A 23,610-nucleotide genomic window follows, 5' to 3' on the forward strand; every position below is an offset into this window, starting at 1 on the left:
GTCTTGTCATTTAAATGGTTTGTGAGCGATGACATTCATGACTTTATCAGTCATGCCGCATGGGTAAGAGAAGCTGACATCGAGTTATTGTGATTTGGTATACAAGTCGAAACAGACAGGAAGGAATCAAAATTGATTTCACTGACGCTGCTATCATGACATGAACTATTCATCTTTGCAGCTTCCTCATAAACGAAAGGTAATTGTTGCGATATTGTGAGCACGATTGTTCTTTAATTTTTTCCTCACCCCATAGAAGCGTCGGTCAAACAGACAGATAAAGAGGAAGAAGTATGCTGAGGAGCAGGAGGCCAGGATGTCTGATGAGGAAACTAAAGTCATCGCCAAAGCCAAGAAGATCAATGCGAACACTCAGAAACAGCCTGCTGTACAGCTGTTTGTGGTGAGAACACACAAAGCATACATGCCCAAAACATACTTCTGATGATGAGCTCTCCTTATGTATCTTGGTGGCCATTCACAGATTGCATCAGATAAGTCCTGCATCAGAAACTCAGGCCTGGGTGATATTTTACTGCCATATCAATATTAAGTTGTTCACAATACATTTTAGTTAAATTAGTTCCTGACTTTTCATACTCTGTGTACTTATATAGTTTTTGTTCTACAGTGTCAAATGTAACTACAAACAGTAAAACAAATATAAACTGTTGTTCTAAAATAAAAACTTTGTAATACATTGCTGTGGTAAAAGAATGTAACACCTCAGGTGTTTGCTGTTAACAGAAAATAGTTGGTGTTAACATTAACAACTGGTTCCAGTGATTAGTTTCCTTATTACTGCATCTCCCCAAGTGTTTTATGTCTTTCTCTTTATTTAGTGTTCTTCAGTTTGGTGGAAGTAAAGAGCTTTTTGTTGTTATTTATTTCTCAGGAGAATCCCAGCGAGGAGGACGGAGCTGTGGTAGATAAAATCATGGCCTCTCGTGTAGTAAAGAAGGAGGTAACATTCAACTTGCAACATTAATTAATAAGAAAAAAAAAAGATGGAACTTGTATAGTGTTGGTATTTTGTTTCCATGCATTTATGCTTAAGTGAAATCATTTGTGTATTTGTACAACAGGTGTCTCCTGGAGTTGTGGTTGAAGTGGAAGAGTTTTTTGTAAAATACAAAAACTAGTGAGTCTCAGTTTTTTTTTTCACTCCCTTTCATGATAAGAATGATGACTACTTCACTTCTCTTTGCCTTGAAGTCCTTAAACACAAAAGACGTTCCTTACTCTGTTATTAAGTAAAGAATGGGCTGAACTGCAATTCTGTGGAAATCCACAAAGGCACTACTTTCATATCTAAATTGCTGTTAACTGTTGTGGATGTTCTCGCCTCTGATCAGCTCATTCCTAATTAAAGCAAATTAAATTCATCACTGTTTTAACGTCAAAAACGTAACGTGATCTGCTTGCACAAGCTCATGTAATACGTAAGGCAGGTCAGAAAGCTGTTGTTGTAGTTGGCATGTTTACGCATTAAAATATCATTGCGATTTTTGTAATTGTGTGTAGCTCTTACCTGCATTGCGAGTGGGCTACAGAGCAACATTTGGAGAAGGACAAGAGGATCCAGCAGAAAATCAAGCGCTTCAAGATTAAACAGGCACAGAGAGCACACTTCTTCGCCAATGTAAGTGTTTTTTTGTTTGCTCTCTTTTCATTAGTGCTTTTAAAGTGTGTGTGTGTGTGTGTGTGTGTGTGTGTGTGTGTGTGTGTGTGTGTGTGTGTGTGTGGTCATAGCAGTGGCCAACATCCCTGCTTTAGTTAGTTTACCTTCCTGCAGAGTTTAAATGACAACCATCACTCTGTTGCTTCTAAATCATTAAAAAACATTTTCAGGATACTTTGTGAAAATCTACGGTTTTTGGTTTGCAAAGATTTTGATTTGTAGTTGACATGGTGGCATAAATTTATAAAAACGTACAACAATAAAGAAATATAATTAATTGCATAGAAACCCTCAGGTGATGCAGCAGGAAAGCATCATGCGGTGTTAAGTTTATGAGGGTCAAATTGGCTGTGATTTCTGGGTAGGAGAAATGTTTGTGCTTGAACAAAACTTCCTGCTCTTCTTTAAACATTCAGCTAGTTGGTGAGAATTGGAGGTTCTGCACAGGTTTTATATTGAAACGCAACCCCTAGAGGTTTTGACCTCATCTGACCCTACGGTTACTGTCTAATTATAATCTCGAATTTGACATGTTTATGCAAATATTGTTGGAACAGTCATCATCATTGAGTTGTGAAGGAAAATACAGTTGATGTTTTCAGTGTTATTTTACACTTCTCTATTTTTTTTTTACTCTTAAAAAAAAATGCCTAGCAAGGTGCGTACGCCGTCTACTATGTTGTGACAGAGGTGGAGTTGGAAACATTTTTTAAACAAGTTACATAAAATATATAATTTTTTTAATTATTTTTAAATAAATTCTAAACTTGAGGAAAACCTGACCCCTACCTGCAAATACAAGGTACAATATTTGTGCATCGCAGTGTTTCAGGCATCATGTAGTAAGTGTGTGTGTGTGTGTGTGTGTGTGTGTGTGTGGGTGTGTTATAGATGGAGGAGGATCCATTTAATCCTGATTATGTAGAAGTGGACAGAGTCCTGGAGGTGTCTTATTGTAAGGACAAGGACACTGGAGAGGTAACCTTCTTTTTTTTTATTTTTTTTTATTTATTTATTTATTTATTTAGGTGAGACTGCAGCTCTGTTGTGCCACATAGCATTTTTACACACTTGGTTTGTTGAGTTGATAAATGTATATTTTTACATGGTTTAGAATACTAGACTTTGTATATTCAACGCAATTAATTTTATTTGTATAGCACTTTTAACAATGAACAGCTTTACACAGATCATGTGGTGATAAAAATGAATATTCTTTATAAGTGTAAGTTTGTCCCTGTTAAACAAGCCGGTGGCAAACTGTTAAGCTGGATATGAACCAATGTATTTGTAAAAACTTTTTTTATTTTAAAAACTTTTTTTATTTTACATAAAGTCCTCCCACACCATGAGGCGCATTGGGCGGCAATGGCCTAATGTCTTACTTGCCATTTCCATAGCGGCTTTAGTTACATATTCGGGTTGCTAGCCCAACGCACACACCCCTTCTTTTGCAGCCGGGCTTGTGATCATCCATGGCGGAGTGGGAGCCTGGTATGGCTGGGACTTGAACCCACAACCCCCAGATCCAAAGTCTAATACCTTAACCTAAATCCATTTAATCGAGAAGAAATGCCAATGTGTAAAAGGAAGGCAGGCTGCAGTGGCTCAGATGGTTTGCGTGTCAGTTCAGTTTGCAGCAGCATCTTCTTGTACTTTAATTAGAGCCAGCACCATGTGAACAATAATGGCTGATCCAGTATGTCATATCTCAAGCTGCAGCATCATCCGCTTCTTCCTTGACATTTATACCATCCTGATTTCCCAAACACTGTATCGGATTTGTGAGAGATTTCAGCTGAGCTGCATCACTTTGGAAAAAACAAAAAAGTGCAGTCACCTAGGTACAACAGATATATTTTTCTCCATTCCTTTTTTTTCCACCTTAATAATTTCATATTTAATTCACTCTCTGTAATCTTGGACCAGATTTAAAAGTTCAGAAGTTGTTGAATAGCATATTTGTATTGGTCTCTACTATAAATCTTCTTTCGGCTGCTCCCACAGTGGATCTTCTGCCTCCATACCCCCCTGTCCTCTACATCTGCCTCTTTTAAACCAACAACTTGCATGTCTTCCCTTACCACATCTATAAACCTCCTCCTTGGTCTTCCTCGTTTCCTCCTTTCTGGCGGCTCCATCCTCAGTCTCATCCCTCATGTTGTCTCCAAAACATCCTACATGCGCTGTCCCTCTAATAAACTCATTTCTAATCCTGTCCATCGTCGTCACTCCTAATGAAAATCTCAGCATCTTCAGCTCTGCTACCTCCAGCTCCACCTCCTGTCTTTTACTCAATGCTGCTGTCTCTATACCATACATTGCAGGTCTCACCACAGTTCTATAAACTATAAACTATAATACCCTTTTATCACAAATTACTCCTGCCACTTTTCTTCATTAACACACTCTCCATTACTTTGCACTGTTGACCCCAGGTACCTAAACCCCTCCACCCCCTTCTCCCTGCAACCACACCACCCCACTGCCCTCCCTCTCATTCACACACATGTACTTCGTCTTATTCCTACTCACTTTCATTCCCCTTCTCTAGAGCGCGTACCTCCACCTATCCAGGCTCTTCTCGAACTGCTCCCTTCTCTCACCACAAATCACTATCATCCGCAAACATCATGGTCCACGGAGACTCCTGTCAACCTGTCCAACATCACTGCAAACAGGAAAGAGCTCAGAGCCGATTCTTGATGCATTCCCACCTCCAACTTGAACCAGTCTGTCATTCCTACTGCACCCTCTTCTCTCAGTCTGGCTTCCGCTACTCTTTTCCATAACTTCATAGTGTGAATGATCAACTTTATTCCCCTGTAGTTACCGTCCCCCACCCCAATCACCTTCGACTCGTTAGTTAAGTACCGCAAGTGAGTTTTACCTCCTAGTTCCTAAAAAAAAATCTTGCCAAAGTGTTTTTTTGTTTGTTTGTTTTTTAAGCTTTTGCTCTTGTTTTTTTTTTTTTTATTTTGTTGCTAATGGATTGATTAAATAAGGTGCACGCTTTTAATAAAAATTAAGTACACTTGCTGTCAGTGTGGTATTAAATCACTTTAGGAGCAGGTGTAAGAGACTAGAGAAATGTTGCAGACACTGAAGCAAATTCACATTTGTGCAGCAGAAGTGAGCCATGATCCTTTTATAGCCGTTCCTCTCTGAAACTGTTATATTGCAGTTCAAGTCACTTAGATATTATTGCCTACTGCTGGTGTAACATTCACGTATGTGGGTGATGTCAGGAATGAACTAAGCATTTCTACAATTTATAATCTGTATCACAATAACAAGGTAGACCTTTTGTAGACTAACAAACAAGGTAGACTAAGTAGGACACTTAGTGTTAAAAAAAAAAAAATAATAATTACATTAACATAGATAAAGGATCAGTAATAATTTATAACATTAAATTGATGTTTTTAAGCTTTTAGTTTTTTTGTAATTAGAATTTTTTTAACAAAAATGAGTCTAGCAGCGTAAATATTTTTCATTATTTCATGAGGATGTTACGTGAATGTTTTTTCCGTGCAACGTTGCCATGTTTGTTATACATTGAATTATATATAAAAAAAAAAGTATACTATTTTTGAAATGCTGATGTTAGTTCCTGTATAACAAGACGGTGTGTGTGTGTGTGTGTGTGTGTGTGTGTGTGTGTGTGTGTGTGGGTTGTAGCCGGTGGTGTATTACCTGGTGAAGTGGTGTTCTTTGCCGTATGAAGACAGCACGTGGGAGCTAAAGGAAGATGTTGATCAGAGTAAGATTGTGGAGTTTGAACAGCTGCAGGCAGCGAAACCAGACTCCAGAAGAATTGTAAGATTTTCTCTCTCACACACTTTTTATCTCATTGTGTTGCAATTTTTATACTTCGTTTGTTCCACACTTTATTTTGCCAAACACTTATTTAACCAGGGTTTGTGTTATTTATTTATGTATGTATGTATATATATATATATATATATATATATATATATATATATATATATATATATATATATATATATATATAAAAATTTTTTTTTCCCCCAATCTATAAACCTTGATCTTGTGAGTATGAAGCGTTAGAACTGTAAAATGAACCCGGAGTTGCTGCAGCTGTAACAACAGACTCCTTCAAACCCATCTACTGCTCTGTGTCTTCAGGAGCGCCCTCCAGCGAGTCACTGGAAGAAGTTGGAGCAGTCGAGGGATTATCGGAATGGAAACAGTCTCAGGGAATACCAGCTTGAGGGCGTCAACTGGCTGCTTTTCAACTGGTACAACAGGTCAGTGATGTTTTTCTTCTCTAATAGAGGGTGTACATGGTATAAAGGTGTATCATGTCCCAGAGATCTGAAATAGAACAGTACAACTGTCTACTATCCAAACCAGATATGAACCAGACCAAAATGAGAAATGCATACAGGTGAATAGTTAGCTTTCTGTAACAGTGTTTTTAAATATATTCCACAAAAATCAAACGAATGTAAAGGCACATTGATTTAGACAGGAGAACACAATTTCCTGGCAACTTGTCCAACATCGCTCAAGGTTTTTGGTTAAGCTACACTAGTCAATGCAATGTTGTCTGATGCAAACAGATATGTTAACAGGGTCATTGGCATGCACAGTTTGTGTTTATTATAGCTATTATTTTCTGTAGAATGATTGAGTAACTGATGCTCTGCAGGAAGCATATAGATTTATGTTTTGGTTACAGTAGTTAGCACTTAATGTTTTGTGTCATTTCAATGCAGATTTTGCTGAGGTGTTCTAGTTGTCAAAATGGTTTGTGTGTGTCAGGCCGGGCAGAGGTTTTATATACACACACACACGTGCGTGCGCACACACACACACACGCGCACACAGAGAGAAAGGTAGACATGGATTTGGGTGCCAGATTAAGTAGTGCAGACAAGGATCCAGTGGAGCCTGCTGCTTGGCGGCATGTCTAAGCCCACATTCCACACACACACACACACACACACACACACACACACACACACACACACACACACAAAACTGCATAGACATAAGCACCAGCCTCATTTTACACAGATATACTTGGTGAATGTGATTTCACACCTATTGTTTATTTCTATGAAGTAGTTTTTCTTTAAAGTGAACCAATTCTCTGTCTGAACATCAAAACCGGATTTCTCTACCTAAACATAAAAAATATAATAATAGTGAAATAGATATAATGCTTTTTTTTTTTTTTTTTTTGGTAATAAGTGGTGACATGTTCTGCATTAATTCTCAAATTGCAACGGGGGGTAAACTGGACCTCATAATATTAATAAAAAACGAATTTCATATGTTGTTACCTAATGAATGTATACAGGCTGAGCAACCACAATATAGAACACAAGCAGGAAAGGATGATGATGATGATGATCAGATGGTCAGGAATGTCTCTGTCCTCAGTCATGTTTACATCACTGACTCCTTGTGTCTCATCCACATTAGCCCCAAACTTCTTGTTGCCTTCTGTCTTGCTCGTTATCTTCGTAAACTAGCCTCCGTCTGTGTTGTGAGAGGGTCAGGAAATGATACACCAGTGGTAGATTGAAAAAGGTAAATAGGAAATAGGTTGGTGGGCTGAAAACGGTGCGCAGTGAGAAGAAAAAATTTTGCCATTTCACCAAATAGATTAAAACTAAAGTAACGAGTCCGTTTGGGGAAAATGTAAGAAGAAGAAAGTACAGGTTGTCCAAAAAAAATATAGTGAAATAAAGTTCCAATACCAGAAAAATCTACTTCAGTACAGTAATGAAGTCGGGTGGTAACAGTACAGTGACTCTTACCACATAGCACTTGATTATTTTCCAATACATGCAATTAATTTTAATCCTCAATTTTGATAAACCCTTTTATCTGCCATGGGCACACTTATGGGACATCAATTTAAGGCTGATTTTAGGATAATACAAGATAAAACTTTTTTTTTCTTATCTTTTGTTACAGCTATTTTTATTTTTTTGGTTGTGACTCGAAAATAGTTGCATAAATGTGCAATATTGTTAGGGAAAATGTCAGGAACTTCTTACTTTACATATACAAGTAATGGATTTCATCACCTGAGATTTTTAAATCATGTAAATCCTTTAGAGAATCAATGTTTTAGTTTACACTTGATAAACAGTTGAGAATCATCCTCTTTTTCTCTCTTAGACGTAACTGTATCTTGGCTGATGAGATGGGTTTGGGGAAAACCATCCAGTCCATCACTTTTCTGGACGAGATTCAATCTACTGGGATCAAAAGGCCATTCCTGATCATCGCCCCACTCTCCACTATTGCTAACTGGGAGCGCGAGTTCCGCACGTGGACCCACCTCAACATCATCGTCTATCACGGCAGCGCGCTCAGCCGGCAGATGCTCCAGCAGTACGAGATGTACTTCCGAGATGCTCAGGTTGGAAAAGACACACTCACTTAATCATTGTGCAAATGTGTGAGTCATAAAGGAGTGATATGACTTTGAACTTAAGTGATGCATCCAGGGGTTTTATAAAATTGTAGTTTGAGGTCTAGGTATAAAATCACACACTGTTGACATAAACAACATTTTGCTCTACTTGCACCTATCGAGTGGTGGGATATTAGCCAGCAAGTGAACAGTCACTTATCGTAGTTGGTGAATTGGAAGCAAAAACAAAAAAAAGGCTATGTGTAAGAATCGGAGGGAAATTTTTAACAAGAGCCTAATTGTGACTGCTAGACGACTGGGTCAGCATGTCTGACTGATCACAGGTTAATGAAACAGCAGGTCATGTGGAGTTTCCAGTATTTAATACTCAGCACTTAGCAAAAGTTTAATGAAGGACAACAGGTGAACCAGCGACATGGCCATGGGGCCCAAAAGTCATTGAAGCTTGAGGGGAAAAAAGCTCAGCCCATCTGTTCCAATCCCACAGTAGAGTACAGAATTCTGAAAAGGTTAATGTTGCCTTCGATAGAAAGGTGTCCAAAAACACCAGGCATCACAGCTTGTTTCTCCAGGGGTCTCATGGTTGAAGTTGCCATTCTGATTTCTCTTTATCACCAAAGCACCTACAATGGGCATTTGAGCATCAGATCTGGACCCTGGAGGATGGTGGTCTGGTCTAATGAATCACAGTCTCTGGTGTAGCTCTTATTCTGCATGTCTCCCTGTTTTTGTCCATAATCTCTTTTTCTGACTCATTCCCTTCCTCTCCACTCTGACACTTTACTTCTCATACTCTGCTTCTCTTTGACTGTTACTTTTTTTGTTCCTTTTTTTAATCACTAATCTGTCTCTCTCTCTCTCTCTCTCTCTCTCTCTTTCAGGGCCGTGTGATTAAAGGCGCATACAAGTTTCAGGCAGTTATCACCACATTTGAGATGATTTTAGGAGGCTGTCCAGAGCTCAACGCCATCGATTGGCGGTGTGTGATTATCGATGAAGCTCATCGTCTGAAAAACAAGAACTGCAAACTGCTGGAGGGCTTCAGACTCATGCGCCTGGTACACAAATTGAATCATACTCTCAGTTCTGGCATTTTGAATTTTTTTCAATTTAATGACGTGCTGCATTTTGATCTTTAGGAGCATAAAGTGTTGTTAACTGGCACACCGCTGCAGAACACTGTGGAGGAGCTGTTTAGTCTGCTGCATTTCTTAGAACCTGCACGATTCCCCTCGGAGACTACCTTCATGCAGGAGTTTGGAGACTTAAAGACTGAAGAACAGGTGTGTGGTGAGGCTGTTTCTGTGCGTGGTTAACGTGTATGTAATGTATTCCCGAGGTGCTAAAGGTCATTGTTTATGTGAGTAGGTACAGAAGCTGCAGGCCATACTAAAACCGATGATGCTTCGCCGCCTGAAGGAGGATGTTGAAAAGAAGCTGGCTCCGAAAGAAGAGACCATTATTGAGGTGGAGCTCACGAACATTCAGAAGAAATACTACCGCGCCATTTTGGAGAGGAACTTCTCTTTTCTGGCCAAAGGAGCCGGTCAAGCCAACGTCCCCAATCTTGTCAACACCATGATGGAGCTGAGGAAATGCTGCAACCACCCCTACCTCATCAAAGGTAATTCACAGGATCAGGCTCAATGGTTATATGCTTGTTCAAGGGCCCAGTAGTGGCAGCTTAGTGCTGCTTTGTTGTTTAAACTCACAAATTGCCAAATGGTTGTGGAAACCTCTGTGTGTCCAGAATATGCTATGATTTATAACAGTTTTTCACAAATAGCAGATTTTTGGTGTAAAAATATCAATTTTGCTTTTAATGCATGATTTAACCTTTTTTGATGTAACTCATGATATAACACATGTAATTACTTAGTTATGCCAGAGTTATTAAAAAAATCTTATTGCAAAACTGTTAAACTTGTGAACACGTGTGTGATCCCCGTTAGGTGCAGAGGAGAAGATTTTGGAGGATTTTCGCGAGGTGTGCAGCCCCTCGGCTTCTGACTTCCACCTGCAGGCCATGGTGCAGTCCGCGGGCAAACTCGTCCTCATCGACAAGCTGCTTCCTAAAATGAAGGCCGGCGGCCACAAAGTGCTCATCTTTTCTCAGATGGTGCGCTGCCTCGACATCCTCGAAGACTACCTCATCCAGAGACGGTGCGTAGATCATTTTTTGCTGGTCCTCACAGTGTGGGGAAAGTGCCTCCTGGTGGATTTGTCTAGAAGTGCATGAACCTGAAGCGTGTTGTCTTGGGAGATCTAAGAGTAAAACATTTCTGGAATGTAGAATAGATATTGTGTGTGTGTGTGTGTGTGTGTGTGTGTGTGTGTGTGTGTGTGTGTGTGTGTGTGTGTGTGTGTGTGTGTGTATGCCTCTAGAGAGTTGATTGGCAGGTGTAGCTATGGTTCAGTCAGAGGGTACGGACACCTAGGAGAACTTGCATCATACATGGAAAATGCCTGGGGCATTGAATAGCCTAAAGTAGGTCAAAGGGAGAGAGAGAAAACTGGGGGCAATGGAATGGCAGAGTTACTGAAATGAGAGCAAGAGAATAGAGGGGTTTTGTTTTTTTTTTTTTTTTTTTAAAGTTGTGCTTGATTGAAATAAAGGATTGTGTTCTGTTATTTTTTTTCTCATTTATGAATCTCTGTTTGGTATTTTATTGCCCAAACTGTAAAATGAATACTGTTCTGTAATTCAAATATTACTTTCATTATTTAAATGTGACAGGAACAATTTGTTTCTTTTGTCTGAACTGTTTATTCCTAGACTTTTTTTACTGACAGACCACTTAATATCCAGGTCAATGCTATTTATAACTCCTCTTGTTTTTAAGTTATTGATTAATTTATTTCAAGCAACCTGCCCAACAGGCTAATAACTAAAAGAGCTCCATCAGCTCCCACAGTTTTTATGATCATACACTATAGAGCTATGACACTATAATAAGCTCCACTCTCCTGGGTAGTCTTTCCACTAGATTTTGGAGTGTGCCTCAGGGATTTGTGTTCATTCAGCCAAAAGAGCAATACTGAGATCAGGTGCTGATGTTTGGTGAGATAGTCTGGGGTTCAGTGTGTTCCAGTTCATCCCGAAGGTGTTGAGTTCAAGGCTCTGTGAAGGACATTTTGGTCCTTTCAGTCCAAACACACCATGTCTTCATGGAGCCCCTTTTGTGTACATTTTCTTGTTGAAACCTGTTTGAGCCTTTTAATTCCAGCGAAGTGAAATGTCAATGCTAAAGCAATCAAAAAGACATCATATCCAAACGTGTGCTTCCAATGATTTCTGGATACAGTTTGGGGAATATGGCTGTGGTGGTCAGGTCTACATGGACTTTTGGCCATATAGTGCAGGTTTTGGAGGGGGAGGGGGTAGTTGTGGGTGGATTTTAATGACATGTGTCCATGCTTGAGACTTATTTTTAACTTGTATTTTCAAATCTAAATGTATTTTGTGGCAAATAAATGACTAATTAGATTCCCAGTTATCAATAGATTTGCATTCTTTAAAACCCTACAGCCTAATCTGCAAACATTATTTGTACAGACTATCTATTGATTTGCCATGTAATGTTTGTAGATAATTGCTGGGATGAAAATTGTCTGAAAGCTATTAATATTCTATTTGCGTGTGTTGCAGATACCTCTATGAGCGGATAGACGGGCGTGTGCGTGGAAACCTTCGCCAGGCTGCGATAGACCGTTTCAGTAAGCCCGACTCGGACCGCTTCGTCTTCCTTTTGTGCACAAGAGCAGGAGGACTGGGCATTAACCTCACTGCTGCAGATACCTGCATCATCTTTGACTCTGACTGGAACCCTCAAAATGACCTGCAGGTAAACCCACACACACACTAGAGAAACGCATGCAAACTGAAAGAGTTAATTTAGTTACCTTACATCTAAATAGTCCATTATCCACCCTGTATCTACTATCCAGAGAAAGCTGAATATTTGGCCTCTTTAAAGTCTACAAGTGTACAGTGTTGCTATGTCTAAGTTGTTTGTTTATTCGCTTCACTCTATTTTACTACACTCATGTCATTCAATATATTTTTTATAATTTTTTTAAAGGCCCAGGCTCGATGCCACAGAATTGGCCAGAACAAGGCGGTGAAGGTGTACCGACTTATTACACGCAATTCGTATGAGCGCGAGATGTTTGACAGGGCCAGTCTCAAACTGGGATTGGACAAAGCGGTGCTGCAGAGTATGAGTGGTCGGGACAACAGTCTCGGAGGAGGAGGGGTAAGGAAGCATGTTCAGCAAAACAGCTGTTTTTTTATTTCCCCTAATGCAATGTTCAGGTTTTGGATCTTATGACGCAATGACGTGGGATGAACAGTTTTTCATAGCGGTGTGTTTACAAAAAAAATCTAAATTAAATTTGAAATGCTGATAGAAGTTTAATGAGAAGAGCTTCCCTGTCATCTTAAAAAAAAAATTCACTTATTTTTACTTTGTCTTCTTCCTGTAGACAAGCCAGCAGCAGCTTTCTAAGAAAGAGATTGAGGACCTCTTGAGGCGTGGTGCATACGGTGCGCTTATGGATGAGGAAGACGAGGGTGCCAAATTCTGTGAGGAAGATATCGACCAGATCCTGCAGCGCAGAACCAAAACTATCACCATTGAGTCAGAGGGACGGGGGTCCACCTTTGCCAAGGTGTGTGTGTGTTTTTGGACTCGTTTTTCATTAATTTTTCTTGCTGTTACTTTGTGTTTGAGCTTTTAGATATTGCTGTAAAAATATACAGCGCTTTAATAATGCAATTAAACTTTCATCATCGCAGGAAATTTGTAGCTGGTTGATATCATAATGTGCTTTTGAAATGTGAATCTCTTGAATTAGCATTCCGAGAACTATTTCTTTTTTAGTTCGTTTATTGATCTGAGCCAATACATTAAATCCACCTGCAAAGGTGAGAGATCTCCAAGATTGGTGGGTGGCAGGTGCAAGTTTCTCACCCTACTTATAAGACAGACAGGAGGGGAACACCTGCTCATGAATACTCATAAATATTACGTCTCTCATTTGGTATACACTTTAATTTTACACTGAAACTTTACAATTTGAAACACACATGATTTAATGATACAACAAAAGAATACAATGTAAAAAGTATTGACTCCATTAAATTCATAAATACTGCATGTCATGATTACAAAACTGTAAAGTTTATTAATACTTTTAATAATACTTCACAATTCATGGTGCATGCATGAAAAAGGCAGTTCTGCATGGAGCTGTACCATGGAGCACTTTAGAAGTACCACCGTGCAGTAGTTTTTAAATGAACCCTGTTTAAACACAAGCGAAAAGGGTTTTCTTTGTAATAAACAAAAAACAGCCAATCATCAATTCACTTGCAAAACTTTGGCTACTTGCTTAAACCTGAAGTTTAAACAAGAGAGAGAAGTTTAAACAGAGTGACATCAACTTGTTTGAATATGAACCCACACTGTGAAGTTTATAAAGGGATTTGCTTCAGTTTTGATTTTGCTGATTTTCTGTAGGTGAAAATTAGCCATAAGAAAGTATAAACCCAAAGCCTGTGTTGGAGTTTTGTGGTCTCTTGTTTCTCAGGAACACACAAAAATGGGAGAAGTGCTCAAACTTAATATGAAAAGTTAAATTCAATAATAAATGTGACTGTTTATAACATCACAATAGTATATTTTCTATACAGGTTTCCCCACACTTCTCAAGTGCACTTGTTATCTAAATATTACCAATAGGGCTGCAACTAACGATTAATTGCTTAATTTGCTTATTATATCTATGTAAAAACCTAATTCGGGGTATTTATGTATAAAATGTACTTAAAAATGCAAACGCCACATTTTGACATTTTAAAGCTCACAGTAGCGACTTGTTGAGGAGCGCGTGCAGGATTTCTCCTTTTTCAAATTCACTTACATTTACTGAAAACCACAATGTAAACTAAAAAATTTAATTGTTTACTGCTGCTGCTATTTGCTGATTTCAGATTTATTGTTCGTTCGCACAGTTTTAATTGAATCTGTTACTATGTTGCGAGTGAACCTGATTGGATATACAGTTTCTGCTTACTGTCTTGATGTTTTGCCTTCATTCTTGAAACCAGTGTGGTATCCTGTGGTACTTCATGCCGCACAAGCTTCACTTTGCATAGTTTGCCTCCCATTGCCTTTGATTACTTGGGACTCATACTTTTTCCTGCTGCTGGTTGACCTTTACTCTGAGGCATTTTGCAAGCGGCTGTGTTATCTTAGTCACGCTAACCTGTAACTTGAGCAGCCCAACTTTATCATTATTAGTTGTTGCAGCCTTTATTATTTTTTTGTTAAGCACTTTTTACAACAGACATTGTCTCAAAGCAGTTTTACAATTACCAGTATGTACTCCATCAACTTTAATGGATTGAATTCAATAAATGGATTGAATAATTTAAATCAAATAATTAAATTAAAATTTATTACACATTCAAAACTTCAATATTGCTACGAAAAATGTAATGTAAATGTTAAGTGGAATGTAAAGTATTATTTCATGGCATTATATATGCTGGGGTGTGAATTTGATAGGTGCTTGATATAAAATAAATGGTGCTTTAAAACGTCCTTGAATCTGGAGTTCATGAAAGAGTGGGAACCCTGTCTATAAACATTTACAAAAAAAAAAAACTTTTTTTGTGTGTCTCTTCCTATGTTAAACACTTACTGTTCTTATTTCAGGCCAGTTTTGTTGCCTCTGGGAATCGCACAGACATTTCATTGGATGATCCAAACTTCTGGGATAAATGGGCAAAGAAGGCTGAGATTGATCTGGACACTGCCAATGGCAGAGTAAGTGGAAACCTTGAAAAACCTTGGGCTTTGCTTAAAAAAAAAAGGATTTTTTTGTATTTAATATTAATTATAATTTTTATTTACAATTATGAATATTTTAAGACTGATTTCCTCATTTCAAGCTTGTGTCTATTTGGCTGGCAATTGTTAATTTAAAAATTGAATTATAACATTATTACTTGAAATATAAAACGTAATTAAGTATTTGATCTTGTGTGTTGTATCTTATTAAAAAAAATATATATCTTTTTCTGCAACAGAATAGCTTGGTGATTGACACACCGAGGGTAAGGAAACAGACCCGGCCGTTCAGTGCCACTAAAGATGAACTAGCCGAACTGTCAGAAGGTGAAAGCAGCGGTGACGATAAGCCCAAACTGCGGCGGCCGCACGACCGCCTCAATAGTTATGGCCGCACAGAGTGCTTCAGGGTAGAAAAGAACCTCTTAGTCTATGGGTGAGTGCTGTTATACACCTTTCTGTTGCTGTTGGTCACTTTGAGAAGGTATAAAACGTAGGGGTGAGCAAGATGAAGAAAAATTGTAAGGCTATGTGTAATATCCAAATAAACTTTATGAAGGAAATGTGAAGAGGAAATACATAATCAGTGGGTAAATATTAGTAATATATGTACATATTTTTAGAAAGCAATAATTAGTCAGGCCTTATAGTGGTATGATTTAATGTTTGAGCTTTGAAGCTGATTTCAGAATGCATGTTGTATAAAAAAAGGCAATAAGTGGGTTTGATTTTCAATTGAATGCTTTTGCTAGTTTAAAGTTGAACATGAAACTTTCCCAAAGCGGTAACAGAGCTGCTGTGTGTTCAGGTGGGGCCGCTGGAAGGACATCCTGCAGCATGGCCGCTTTAAAAAGCAGCTAACCGAGAGAGACGTAGAGTGGATCTGTAGAGCGCTACTCGCCTACTGCTTAGTGCACTACAGAGGCGATGACAAGATCAAGAGTTTTATGTGGGACTTGATTGGTCCGACTGAGGACGGCAGAACCAAAGAACTTCAGAACCACTTAGGTACCCAAGCTCTTTACACTGGGATTCCACTGCTAACAAAGAAAAACAGTCGAGTGATAAATAACAATGGTGATATTTTCTACTTCAGGACTCTCCACGCCGGTTCCTCGTGGCCGGAAGGGGAAGAAGATGAAGACTCAGTCTAGCGGGTTTGACATTCAGAAAGCTGAGTGGCTCAGGAAGCACAACCCTGAACACATGCTGTCTGATGACGGATACAAGAAGCATCTTAAGCATCACTGTAACAAGTATGTTTGTTTTCAGTGTTGTGTTTTTTTTGTTTTGTTTTGTTTTTTTCTGCTCTGCAGTATTTTATGTTGCAAAAAGCATGCATGTTCATGTACATGTCAGAACCTGGAGGGGGGGATTATTACAGACCCAGTGATTTTGTTTGAGACATTTTGAGAAGCATGTTTTGAGAGCGTTATTCTGCCATCTAGTGGCTGAGGTTTCTATATAGTATATTGAATTAATGCAAAATATATATACGAGAGAAATTTGTGGTGATCTTGAGAACACACACACACACACACACACACATATATATATATATATATATATATATATATATATATATATATATATATATATATATATATATATATATATATATATATATATGTGTGTATGTATGTGAGAGAGAGAGAGAGAGAGAGAATGTTCATGGTGGCCACCATTATGCATATGCACCATTTATTAATTCAGATCCCCAAGAAATGTAACTTTTCATGTCATGTATGTTTGTGAAAAACTATAGAAAATGAAACAAACTTTGTTTAAATGTTACATTTCAGTAATTACCGTATGTCTTTAATACCTCCATTGAACACGAATAAATCATTATTAAGCATTTCTTATTGGTCAGAGGCATGTGTAGCATCGCCGTATAGTTTTGAGGAGTATAGCTTCTGGAGTCGTCTGGCTTTGAGCATGTTGGAGACTTTTTTTTTTTTCATTGGCTGTGGCAATTTAATGCATAGAATGTATTTTATTGTTTTTTCCCAGGACACAAGCACTAGATCTGCTTGCGTTAGTGTTTTCCCTCAGGGCTGGAATGCCACTAATGTCAGACTCTGCAGTTTAGTTTAGTTTTTTGTGCGTGTGCGCTTTTGTTAGTACTTGTGTATAGGTGTTTGTTTGCAAGTTGGCCTCTTTTTCATTACAGAACAATGCTGGTGAATAATTGATTCTGATTCGGCAAAAGTGTTGATTAATTTACTATACCAGCAGCTTTGACAGTAGTTTAAGCTTCATGGGAAGTCAAATGTGTAAGAAATTAAGAATCATCATCTCATACAGTGTGAAAAACACACCATTTCTTAAATTTTTTCATATGAAGTATATTGGGATTGTTGCGTGTGTGTGTGTGAGAAAGAAAAGGGCATTGAAGGCAGAAGAGCTGCTTGCTCTCTTTCACTCTCTCTCCCTTTCTCACTTTCTCTTTCTCTCTTTGTTTTTTTTATGTGTAGGGTGTTGTTGAGAGTGAGAATGCTATACTACCTGAAACAGGAGCTTATTGGTTCTCAGTGTCAGAAAGTGCTGGATGGAGTTGAATCAAGGTGAGTCTTGATCTTTCACTTCACCTTTGCAAAGCAAATACTTTGTTGCTTAGGCAGTGTGTTTGTTTGTTTTTAATAACACAGTGTAAGCACAGGATTTGTTTTTAAATAAATGTACACATTATATATTGTAATTAGATGATAAATACATACACTATTAATTATTTCACACACTTTAATTTAAATGTGTGTTTGAAATAATTATATTTAAAAAAAAAAATGAATGTATTAATTTCATTCATATTTAAGTCTACTGTGGTGTTGGGCATTAAGAAGTCAGAGTTTATGATATATGCTGTTTGTAAACACAACTACAGCTCAATCATAAGTTCCACGCAAAAAAGAAAATTTGCTCTTGATCTGATGGTGTAAGACAAACACATTTATTGTATCATTGTAGATGAAATTGTTTATTATTTAGGTAGTATAAAGTGTGCATGGGCTTGTACTGTGTCCTGTATCTCTTCCAGCTCTGTCCTGCAGCAGGCTTTTATATCACAGTTGCAGCAACAACTGATACGACTGAGCTACTATTCGAATGTCAGATTAGCTTAAGCCTCTTTTTGATGATGACGCGTTGATGATGAAGTTTTAGCCTCTAACCATCTGTTTGCTTTGGTCTTATAGTGCGATAGAAATCTGGGTTCCTGAGCCGGATAATTCCGAGTTGCCTGTTATGTGGTGGGACATGCTTGCAGACAAGTGTCTGCTGATAGGAGTTTACAAACATGGTGAGGATGTAGACATTTGCACAATTGCACACTCACACGCACACTCTTAAAGTGGCAAACGCATCGGATTCCTGCTATGATTGTGTATTAAGTAATGTAACAACAATGAAAAGACACATTTCACAATATTTTCTTATCAATTTATTGGCTACTGTTTAAATACTTATTAAGTTCTAAAACTTAAGAAATGCGTATTTGTTTTTCAGTTTGTTCCGAATTGCTAAGAGAGGGTTCACCGTGATTAATTGGCATGTGTGTATTTTTCAGGTTATGAGAAGTACAACACTATACGTGCAGATCCTGCTCTGTGCTTCCTAGAGCGGGTTGGCAGGCCGGATGAGAAGGCCATCGCTGCTGAACAGAGAGCAAATGACTTTATTGATGGGTAAGAGACACATACATTTAATATATAGGAAAAGTCTGAGTTGAGTGTCTGACTTTTAGTCACCCTGTATGTGCGTCTGCAGGGATGGCGACGATCCAGAATACAAGCCTGCGCCCACTTTGCTTAAAGATGATATGGAGGTAAGACAGTTTCAAGAAGTATTAACACCTAACAGGATGAAGATTTAAAGGCTTAACAAAAATTTTGTTTAACATGGTACTAAAAATAGATTTTTCCTGTAGGATGATGCTTCTTCTCCTGGTGAGCTGGTCATAACAGACACAGGAGGTATGTGAATGTCTGCTACACTTCTGCAGTGTATTTCTGCTTGTTGCCATGGTAAACCTAAAATACAATCGTAAGAAAAGTGTTTTCTAAACCAGTTTTTTTATTTATTTATTTATTTTATTTTTTTTTTTTTTACTTTAAAATGTATAGAATAGTTTGCCAGATCTGGAAATCACCTGTGGGTTGAGCAATGGTGATATGAAGTTGGTCAGATTTTCCTGTCAGCGGACACAATCGCGAGAGCTTTTCTCATGACTTTAATGTTCTATATGCAGAAGGTGGCTCTATGCTGGATGGTGGGTGCAGTTCACTGGGAGTTGTCACTGGAGCATACTGGCCATCTTCATCTGCCTTAACAGCTCGGCTGCGGCGCTTGATCACCGCATCACAGCGCTTCACCAAGAGTAGACAGATCCTGCAGATCCACCAGACGCAGCAGATTATCACCCCTGACATTTGCGCTTTGCCTCCCATGCTTACGGATGCGATCAATCCCAAAATGGCTGCCAAGATCGAGCGACAACAAAGGTGAGATGCCAGAAGCTTTCCAACAAAATTAATCGATATTAATTAAATATACTGTAGTTTAATGTACTCAACATTTACTTCTACACTTTTTTCTCTTTCTCTCTGTTAAACAGGTGGACCAGGAGAGAAGAGGCGGATTTCTACCGCGTGGTGTCAACGTTCGGTGTCGTGTTTGATCCGGAAATGGGCCGCTTCGACTGGACCAAATTCAGAGCCATGGCTCGCCTGCACAAGAAGACAGACGAGAGTCTCCACAAATACCTCTGTGCTTTTACTGCCATGTGCAGGCGGGTCTGCCGCCTACCACCGAGGGAGGGCGGTGAGTTTGGTGCACATACATCCGTCAGAAGCTCATATGCACATACAGTTTCCAGTTTATTGGGTACAGGTACCATGTGTATGGATGACGTTATTGACTGTAGTAAACGTTTTATTTTGGTGAATGAAATTAGGCTGATTTTAATTACTAATTTCTTTATAAATGAACATAATTCCAGTAGTGGGTGGGATTGGTCAAGTTCATTAGTTGGATTTTCAAGTGTTCACAGGAGTGGGCAGATTGAGTCAAGTGGTCTGAATTCTTTGGGAATAGGAGAGAGTGGGGACTTGAATATGCAAAAGGATTGAAAATTGGCTACAGTTTTTAATTACACTTCAAAAAGCCTACGTACACACCTGGTAAAATAAATATTGAACACCTCACTATTTTTCGCAGTAAATATGTTTCTAAAGGTGCTATTGACATTGAATTTTTACCAGATGTTGGTAAAAACCCATGCAACCCACAAACATGTCCATAAATGAAGTTCATCATCCTGGTAGATGGCAGCAGATTTATCAAGAATGTCTCAGTACATTTTCCCACTCATCCTTCCTTTAATTATATGAAGTTTGCCAGTATTGTATGCTAAAAAAAAAAAAAAAGCCCCACACCATTATGTTTCCAAACCTTACTGTATGGTGTTTTTGGGGTGATGTGCAGTGCCATTTGTCCTCCAAGCATGGTGTGTATTATGGCATCCAAAGAGTTCCATTTTGGTCACATCTGACCAGACTATATCCTCCCAGTATTTCACAGGCTTGTCCAAATGTTGTACAGCAACCTTTAAACAAGCTTCAACATACTTTTTCTTCAGAAATGGAGACTTGCGTGGTGAGCGTGGGCACAGCCCATGGTGGTTGAGTGCATTACTTATTTTCTTGGAAACAATTGTACCTGCTAATTGCAGGTCTTTCTGAAGCTTTCCACAAGTGGTTCTTGGCTTTTGGAGCTCTTTTGATATTCTTGTCACTCCTCTGTCAGAAATTTTGTGAGGAGCACCGGGTCGTGGCTGGTTTATGGTGAGATGTTCTTTTAACTTCTGTATTATGGCCCAACCAGTGCTCACTGGAACATTTCAGAAGTTTTTGAAATCCTTCTTTAACGAATGCCATCAGTATGTTTTGCAACAATACAGTTGCAAAGGTCTTGAGCTTCTCTTTGCTTTTGCCCATTATGAGATGTTTCTTGTGTGACACCCTGGTAATGGGACACCTTTAAATAGGCCATCGGTTTGGACTGAACCAGCAGATAATAATTTGCATTGACGAAAGGGAGGATTCTAAATAGTGATTAATTTCAGCTGGTGTCTTGGAATTTCATGCCTTTTTTCACCTCCTTCCTGTTTAATACTTTTTCATCATCATTTCACATTACACTTAACTTTATTAATGGACATGTTTGGTTTAATTTCTTCTATATCAGTGGGTTGCATGGGTTGTTACCAACATCTGGTAAAGATTTTATGTCAATAGCACCTTTAGAAATATATTTACTGAGGAAAAATTGTGACTTGTTCAATACTTATTTTAACCGATGAATACATGTAGTCCTCGACTTCAATGGAGATGTATTCAAATGACCCCATCGTAACTGGAAAATATGGAGACATGGCCTAGTTTACCCTGGAGTCTTAAAGAATGGTGATCCGTATGGGGTAGTAAACTCAAATTTTTAATGTATGAAATTTAAAGTATATATTTATGTTGCCGTGGGCACTTTGTTGATGGTTGATTCATCAGTGGAGGGTGGAGCCGGGCACTTTGTTTTAGTTTAGTTTTGTCCGGTGACGCCGACAAAAAGGAAAGAGACGTAAGGCACCTCACAAGGCGGGAGATGTGTACATCTGGCAGAGTCCCAACGTATCGTGTGTGAATGAAAATATAATTTTGTAAAAAAAAAATGTATTGCCACTGTAAGATCAAAACCCTAAGTACTTAATTAACTGGTGTTTAATTAAATGTCTAAATACGGTCTAAATCAAAATTTCACAGACTACAAAATATTTTCTCAAACTCTTTGTAATTAACTATTTATAAATGTGGTCTATATCAAGCTTCCTTTCTTTATTTTTCTGTCTTTTTGTCTTGTCAGACGTTGTGGATCCGTCACTCTCCATCCAGCCAATCACCGAAGAGCGTGCTTCACGTACACTGTACAGAGTGGAACTGCTCCGGCAGATTCGGGAACAGGTTCTGCGCCACCCTCAGCTCTTCGAGCGACTGTCACTGTGCCAGCCTGGCTCAGATCTGCCTGTGTGGTGGGAGCCAGGCACTCATGACCGAGACTTACTAATCGGTGCGGCCAAGCACGGAGTGAGCCGGACAGACTACCACATCCTCAGAGATCCTGAGCTTAGCTTCATGACAGCTCAGAGGAACTACAGCCAAAACAAGGGTGCACCCGCACAAAGCCAAGCCCCTAATCAGGCTCTGCTGCTTGGACAGACACGCACCCCAACCCCATTAGCGCAGATCCAGACTCCTGGAGCTCCCCCTTCACCGCTTACTAACTCCACCCCTCGGGAGGTTACACCCAAGGAGGAGCTGCTTTTAGATGGAGAGGAGGAGGCGGGGACAAAGAGCTGGCAATCGCTAAGGCCTTCCACACCTACAGGAGAGGAGCTAAAAGAAGAAGAGAAAGAAGCAGAGAATGAGAAAAGGATGGAGGCTGCCCGAACGAAGCCACTTGTGCCCAACCCTGAACACCGGAAGCAGAAAAAACTAAGTAAAAGAAGTCGCAAGGAGGCAAGGAGGAAGTCCGGGTCAGAGACGGATTCAGACGCGTCTTCCTCAAGCTCCTCATCCAGCTCTTCAACAAGATCTTCATCTTCATCGTCGTCTTCTTCAAGGTCAGGGTCTGGTTCCTCGTCCTCGTCGTCTTCCTGCTCTTCCGGCTCGTCATCTTCGTCGTCTTCATCCTCGTCTTCTGAGGACAGTGATGGTGAAGCTGTTTCAAAGAACAGTGAGTGGCTCTTACTGTGTTTCCTGTAGTTTAATAGTAATAAGCCTAATAAAGGAAGTACATGGTGCATCATGCAAGATTAAGTTAACTTCTTTTTATGTGCATGTTATGTGTTTTCAAGATGATGTATTAGATTTATATTGATTTGTCTGTACCTGTATTTGTGTAGATGCAGTGGTGTCTGGTGTTAAAGGCTTTGACGAGGACAGCATTGCATCTCATAGCACTACACACGACGACATGCAAGACAGTCACGTGACCAACGGCATCACTAGCCTCTCTCATCCCTTCCTTGGTGGAGGCTACATGCTCGCTGCTTCCTACTGGCCGAAGGTAAGTTCACACCACTCAAAGCCAGTTTTATATTTTATATAGGCTAAAGATCAGCATTATATAAATCATTTTCTATTCTATTTGACTTTACAGGACCGTGTAATGATAAACCGACTGGATAGTATTTGTCAGGCGGTATTGAAGGGCAAGTGGCCTGTGTCTCGGCGTGTGTACGAGGGTAGTGCTGCAGTATCCTCATTTTATACCACCAAGCTCATGGACAGCGCAGCCAACTTGACTGATGACCCTGCAGCCTCTCCTCAGGGTTCAAAGGTGAAGAAGCATGATGCAGACAGAGAAAAGGAGTTCTCAGTCAAAATAAATGACGTATGTTCTTTTAAGTTCTCCCACCCCCAGACCCTTTCCCCTCTTCCAAAAATGCCAAGCCACAGTGGCTGTTGCCGAGCTAGGCATGCTTCTGCTTTTTTATTTATTTATATGTTTTTATTTGAGCTTTTTTTGCTTTGGCACCTATTGATTTCACCCTGTTTAAGTTTCAGAACTTTTTGCTTTTTGAGCTTGGCCTGCTGCTAGTTAAA

At 39.2% G+C, this 23,610-nt stretch overlaps 1 protein-coding gene across 7 annotated transcripts in view; it reads left to right on the plus strand.

The window, feature by feature from the left end:
- The window catches only part of chd9 (chromodomain helicase DNA binding protein 9), a 77,351-nt gene that overhangs the window by 48,429 nt on the left and 5,312 nt on the right, over positions 1-23,610 (plus strand). For 5 of the 7 annotated variants that reach the window (XM_046840947.1, XM_046840946.1, XM_046840948.1 and 2 more), the window contains 29 exons: positions 257-403; positions 896-964; positions 1,086-1,141; positions 1,525-1,642; positions 2,573-2,659; positions 5,363-5,500; positions 5,831-5,952; positions 7,841-8,084; positions 8,981-9,157; positions 9,239-9,382; positions 9,468-9,723; positions 10,052-10,262; positions 11,749-11,944; positions 12,182-12,355; positions 12,585-12,770; positions 14,822-14,932; positions 15,196-15,392; positions 15,765-15,964; positions 16,053-16,212; positions 17,434-17,523; positions 18,151-18,254; positions 18,522-18,639; positions 18,722-18,779; positions 18,882-18,927; positions 19,203-19,455; positions 19,569-19,774; positions 21,869-22,738; positions 22,908-23,071; positions 23,165-23,398. In XM_046840947.1, the coding sequence (XP_046696903.1) occupies positions 257-403; positions 896-964; positions 1,086-1,141; positions 1,525-1,642; positions 2,573-2,659; positions 5,363-5,500; positions 5,831-5,952; positions 7,841-8,084; positions 8,981-9,157; positions 9,239-9,382; positions 9,468-9,723; positions 10,052-10,262; positions 11,749-11,944; positions 12,182-12,355; positions 12,585-12,770; positions 14,822-14,932; positions 15,196-15,392; positions 15,765-15,964; positions 16,053-16,212; positions 17,434-17,523; positions 18,151-18,254; positions 18,522-18,639; positions 18,722-18,779; positions 18,882-18,927; positions 19,203-19,455; positions 19,569-19,774; positions 21,869-22,738; positions 22,908-23,071; positions 23,165-23,398 (5,136 nt within the window). The remainder of the gene's footprint in view (positions 1-256; positions 404-895; positions 965-1,085; positions 1,142-1,524; positions 1,643-2,572; positions 2,660-5,362; positions 5,501-5,830; positions 5,953-7,840; positions 8,085-8,980; positions 9,158-9,238; positions 9,383-9,467; positions 9,724-10,051; positions 10,263-11,748; positions 11,945-12,181; positions 12,356-12,584; positions 12,771-14,821; positions 14,933-15,195; positions 15,393-15,764; positions 15,965-16,052; positions 16,213-17,433; positions 17,524-18,150; positions 18,255-18,521; positions 18,640-18,721; positions 18,780-18,881; positions 18,928-19,202; positions 19,456-19,568; positions 19,775-21,868; positions 22,739-22,907; positions 23,072-23,164; positions 23,399-23,610) is intronic. The other 2 variants (XM_046840949.1, XM_046840951.1) reach the window with 1 other exon arrangement.

This window comes from Silurus meridionalis, chromosome 26, assembly GCF_014805685.1.
Source record: "Silurus meridionalis isolate SWU-2019-XX chromosome 26, ASM1480568v1, whole genome shotgun sequence".
NCBI lineage: Eukaryota > Metazoa > Chordata > Actinopteri > Siluriformes > Siluridae > Silurus > Silurus meridionalis.